This window comes from Moschus berezovskii, chromosome 2 (assembly GCF_049115385.1).
Source record: "Moschus berezovskii isolate FMDL1 chromosome 2, NW_MosBer_1.0, whole genome shotgun sequence".
NCBI classification, from domain to species: domain Eukaryota; kingdom Metazoa; phylum Chordata; class Mammalia; order Artiodactyla; family Moschidae; genus Moschus; species Moschus berezovskii.
In genome coordinates, this window is record NC_142461.1 from 60962051 (window position 1) to 60968050 (window position 6000).

Here is a 6000-nt window from a genome sequence, read left to right on the forward strand (position 1 = left end):
CGATGAACTCATGGAAATGTGCAGCCCTGTGTAAATGCAGAAGCCCACTCTTCAGCTCCAAATCCAACCAAATGATCTAAATTTCTGCTCTTTCACTTAAAAGCTGCATATTCTAACATCTTCTTAACTTTTCCAAAACTAGAATAAGTAATACACTTTATTTGAAAAAATAAAATAAACCCATACATTTCAAGACTCTAGCAGTGGGACCATAGAAAGATCTTGGTTTAGAAACGAAAAATTTTAGTTGAAACCCATTCATTTCTTCTCTCATCTATATATTTTAGGCATTGACTATAGATATTCAGATAAAATATGATAATCAGGGAAATTCACTTTTAGTTGGGGACACAAGGACTGGAAGTGCTATGGAAATATAGTAGTAATATACAGGGACATTTGACCTAGCCTGGGGAAAGTGTGTATGTTTTCCGGGGGAGGAGATGGAGAAAGCGATAGAAGATAAAAAATGTGAAAGGACGTTCTAAACCGAGTAGACAGACATATGCCAATAAACACAAGAAAACGTGAGAAAGCATGGTTTGTCTGTGGGATACAGAATTCCAGAAACTGGAAATTAGACAATATGAGAGGAGTAATTTGGATAAAATTTATAGTATTAGGTAGAGTCTGTTCAGGACCAGCCCAATGCTGAGAAAGGAAGCTTATACCTGATATTTAATTAATAGTTTTGTCTGACATCTATTGACTTACAAGACATGATACCAGCAGAGGTTAACTTTTTATGGTATTGTGTGTGTTTGTGTGTTTGCACACACATCACATCTTCATCACATCTTCAAGACTATAACCTTTCCTTATCAAGTTTTTAACTGAAACTTGTAAAAGTAAAACAGAACATCTGGTGTTCATCCAAATATAAGGCTTCCAGTCTTTGACTATTGCAATATCTGGCATCTTGCATAAAATGTAGATTTAGGTAAAGCTCAGGAGCTGGTTCTGGTGGAAAGAGCTGCTCCACCGCCTTTGTTATGAATAGAGCTGCAGAGACTAACTACAGAGATACCAAGGAAACTTTCTTCAGATGCTCACACACAGACCCCATCAGAATGCATGGGGATTAATTTCATATCTTGTAAAGAGTTTGATCTTTGGAGATAGGCAGATACAGGTACAGATCCTGGTTTTTTTTCATTCCTTGAGTTTATGATCTTGGGAAAATTATTAACGTCTATTAAACCTTAAATTTACTCATCTGTAAACTGGATTTAATAAAGTCTACCTAGCTGTGCTTCCTTGGCAAATTGTATGAACACAACACATGGATTGAGAGATACTAAGTCCATAGTAGCTAGCAGTTAGTAGGAATTAAAACTCTATTATATTGTTATTCTAAGTATAATTCCTTAACAGTTTTGAGTATTATCATCCCAGAAGTGTCTTATGAGAACTCTGAAACTTCAAAATAAAGCCTTTTTGAGTGAATGATTTTTGTATTCTAACCTTTCAGGTAACTAGACCATCTCCCCACTGTCCTACATGACAAGGATAATTAGACTTGTATATATAGGTCATATTTCAGCAGAGTTCTGGCATACAAGATAAAGAGTTTTTTGTTCAAAAACTAAAACAAAAGTTTTAGGAACATTTTTAATGATATCACATTATTTTGTTTTGTAACAAATGGGCCTGCACTGAAAAATAAAGCAATCTAGTAAAGGAAAACTGGGTCCCATTAAAGAAAGGAAAGGCAAGAGAAGCTGGGAAAAGAAAACTGCAATTTAGAAGACAGTCTGTCATTCATTAGAATGAGAATAAGAGGTGGGGGTGAGTTAAGGTGATTCTTACAGAAACTGACATTTTTTTATATACCCTTGTATGATAATCGCTAGTCCAGGTTTTCTGTTTTCCAGTTGTGGAAATATGAATCTGGTTTGGAGACAGGGACTATGTGACGAGAAAGGGAAAATAATTCATATGGATAGTCAAAGATCAGCCCATTCAACTATAGGAAAATCTTCAGGACTCTTGAAAGTGAGCAATATGTTTCTTTCGCTTCTGATGACTGCAATGTAAATGCCACAAAAACGTAAATGGCAAACATTTTCCTGCTGAAAAGAATCTAGTCTTTGTTTATTTATAATATTATGTATAGATTGTGTTTGTGCATAAGCTTCAGAAAACTCAAGGTACAGTGCGTCTGTTTATTTGAAGATCTTTAGGAATATGATTGACATCTTCCTATATTTTCGATAAAGTTCTGCCTGTGATGAAAAGAGTAAAGAGTTTTCGATTTCTCTCCTCTGGCTGTTATTTGTGTGGACCTAATATGTATCAACAAAGAGAAAAGATGCTTAGAGATCATCCAAGTGACTGGTCAGAATTAAGGCTCTTTATAATCATATAACATCCAATTATTGTAAAATAAAGTGAACAGTGACCCTATAAGTGTTCCCTGCATTCCTCTTGTCTTCTGAATGCAAGCATGTCTTTTAACGTACCTGTTTGAAGAATTCCCTCTGTAAAATTTGAGCTGCTATTCTATTTGGGAGTAGATACATATCTCAGTTGCTATTTTATACCTGAGCTGTGAGAACAGAAATGATGCATCACCTGATGGGTGTTTGGCATCTTAAGTGTGGCATAACTAGGGCTAGAACTCCTATCATTTCAAAAGCCTAGCTTCACTCTAACCAACTATCAAGTCACGTCATTTCTTCTTATGCCAAAGGAGCTGATATTATATGTAAAATGGTTTTTTCATTTTACACTGGCCTATCATATCTACATTTGAAATTAACTAATCCCCTCAGGGTAAACCCAAAGGAAGTACTGTAGCTGTTTAATATCTTGAAAATCCGAAATGGTGGAATTTCCAGAGTTTTTATTGCTGGTTGGTAATTACGTTCTCTGTACAGATTCATATTATCTATACTGTAGCTGGCCTTCTAACCTGACTTTATTTTAATTTTGTTTAATTAGAAACTTATAAGACCTATAATTGGGCAAGAATTCATTTTTCCCTTGTAGCTATATGCCCAAGTTTTGGTCAGATTTTGAGAAAATTAAACACACACACACAGTGCTAACAACAATAAACCATTGCCAGAAGATTAGAAACAATTAAAAGTTGTTTTTAGTTGAGCAAAGTTCACAAGTATACCATGGAGCATCTTGGGTAAATAATCCATTTCCAAGAGTACTGTCACAAATGACTTGAAGTATTATTTCAAAATATAAAAATAATAAGCGAGGAAAAATCCTCCAAATTATCTATAAACTTACACAAATTGGCAATTTTAAAGATTTCTCTTTGTCAATATATGCATATAAATGTTAATGGGTTGTAGCTAAAAAGTAAATAAAAGCACTATAATAAATGGATTAAGTATGTGGACAACAGAAGTCTGGAAGAATTGTGGAATGTTAATTTTTTTTTTCCTTAGAGGGTCTACATCACAGGTTTGGAAGACCACCAGAACTGAATTCAAAGTAATTTTCTGCTCCTATTCTATTGTTCACTGAATTAATACATTTTGTTTGGCAAAATAAAAACATTTAACATTACTGTTTGAGAATATTGACCCCAAAATATTTAGCAAGCAGCATGCATTCAACTGAAATGCTGATTGGAAATAGGGAAATTACACTGTCAGTGATGAAATACTAAAGCTCATTATTACAAGGTTTTGTTTTAAATGCCTAGAATTAGCGTTATTGCTGCATCAGTAATGATAAGCATGAGCCTTAAGCTCATACCATTTAGGTTTTATGAACACTATTGTGACGTTAACTATAATTCAGTTAATTTACAGAAAAACTCATCCTATGCTTCCCCCCCGCCCCGCCCTGCTCTTAAGATGCTACATAAGGAAGCCCAAACCATATTCCTATAGAGCACGTTCTATTTATTTCACCCTTATTCCTCATTTTTCCTTCATAGATCTTCAAAATATTAACTGTTTTCAGATAGGTGTATGTGTTAGAAGAAAAGCACAGCTATTTTACTGCCACACCTTTGCATCATTAGGACAATACTGACCTCTAGTGTTCCAGGAGTTAGAGAAAGAAAGCCGCATGCCTAACTTCCTCTTACTGAACCGCTTAGATGTTTTTCTACAGCACCATGGGAACAATTTTACTTACAAAAGAAAAAAAACAAAAAAACAAACAAAAAACAGAGGGGGAGAAGCAGGAGGATGTGGGGAGAAGAGGAGAAGAAAGAGGAGAGAAATATTATATTTCACCCTGTCCTTACCTATTCTCTGAAATAATTTTTGGACTAAGGCCTTTGGGTTCCTCCCCTTTAAAGAGGCTGACCTCTTCAGCATACCTTTAAAATACAGACTTTAACAAAAATCTTTATAATCCATTTCCACTAACTTTCAATTTCAGATCCCCAAAACTTCCAGTCACAGATAGGAGCACTGGGTCAGCTTTGGATCATTATCAGGAAACATTTTCCAATTGTTTTCCCTTGAGGTACTGAGTATCTCTTTCTTAAGGACTTTTTGGACTGAGAGGGTGGAAAGTGAGGTAGAGAAACTTGTAACTAGTAAGTGGCCTTCCTACTCTTCTCCAGCGGTGATGGTTCACACCACAAAAATAATGAAAAAGTATCAGAACAGTTCGAATTTGATTAGATATTACTGAGGTTCATGATGAAGTTAGTAGAAAAGGCAGGAAACCGAGAACCTTGAGGAAACTTGATACACCATCTTTGGAAACAACACAGATGGCTTAATTGCATTCTTTCTTCATTCAGGACTTTCCAGAGCTGGAAAAACTTCCTTTTGCCTAGAGAGGCAGCTGAGCAATTGAGCTTGCACCTCTGATGGCTCCAGCAATTTATTCAAGTTTGACGAACTGGGTTCTTTAAATACACAGTGCAGGTGGCGGATCCCCAGGTGTCCAGCTTTCCTGCCTATTAAATTAAATGCCCTGCACTTGCCGAGGTTAGAGCTTGGATGGCAGAGTGTACACTTAGTGCATACTCATTATATGTTCTTTGGCACAAAGATTTTGGGGGTGGAGTGTGCATCAAAGCTCTTCCTCCTATAACAGGGGCAGCCATTGATCTTGTGGTTTGACTACATCGGCCCATGACTTTTAGGCCAAAACTCCCAACCGTATTAAACGGATGACCATTAGTTGCAAGGTATCCCAACTGGAGCCTTCTGACTAGGGGAGAGCTGAAAGCCATGGACCGGGATGCAGAAGGCATAGTGCAAATCGGAGCGAGGCAGCCGCATTCAGAAGGGAACAGAGGCCACCGAACGCAGCGGCGGGGAGCATCTCCGTGTCTGGAAGATCGGCCCCCATTGCCTACAGCCCGAATCGGGGACCCTTCCCGGGAGAAGCTCTGGCTGAGATCAGGCAGGCAGAGAACGCGGAGCTGGAGGGAGGCTGAGGGAAGAAAATCTTCCCTTCTCCCCCGAACTTTCCGATTCGGGAAGAAGGGCAGAAAATCCAGAGGGGCTGGCTCCTTCGAGCTCTGCTAACTTTTGGGATGGTTAGAGCGATAGAAACACACCAATCAGCATTTCCCCCCTTTTCCTCTGCTCAGAGCAGACACAATTGAACACGCTTGGACAGTTGAGTGTTTTTCCAAACGCCAGGGTCTCCCACCTCACCTACCCGCCCCAAGCTCCTGGTACTCACAATTTGCCGCTGTTAATCCTAAATGCCACAAGCCGGAAAAGAACAAAGTGAAAACGCTGGTCAGCCGTGCTCCAGAATCCATTTCCCCCGAGTAAGAGGTCCCTCCCAATCGAATTCCAAATTCGCAGGCGCCAGCCGCGGCTTCTTCTTTCTCTCTCTGTCTTCTCCTTTGCACAGTCTGACCCCCACCCACCCCCCCGTGGAGAGGCACTAGCGGCTTCACTCCATCCCTTGTCCAAACGCTTTACTGAAACCGTGGCGGGGGCTTCTCTGGAGGTGCAGATAGAGCCACTGTCCCCGCAACTGCCGCTGGCTTGCACTTCCCTTCCTCGCTCGCCTCTTCCTCCTCGTCTCCCCTCCTTAAAGGTGCAAACCCGA

The 6000-nt window shown here is 39.1% G+C and overlaps 1 protein-coding gene across 2 annotated transcripts in view; it reads right to left on the reverse strand.

Annotated features, from left to right (window-relative positions):
* CNTNAP5 (contactin associated protein family member 5) overlaps positions 1 to 5731 on the reverse strand; it is a 1080786-nt gene extending 1075055 nt beyond the window's left edge. Inside the window, exon 1 of one of the 2 annotated variants that reach the window (XM_055397661.2) lies at positions 5623 to 5731. In XM_055397661.2, coding sequence (XP_055253636.2) covers positions 5623 to 5704 — 82 coding nt within the window. In that variant the 5' untranslated portion in view covers positions 5705 to 5731. The remainder of the gene's footprint in view (positions 1 to 5622) is intronic. The other variant, XM_088842198.1, reaches the window with a different exon arrangement.
* Positions 5732 to 6000: the final 269 nt, after the last annotated feature.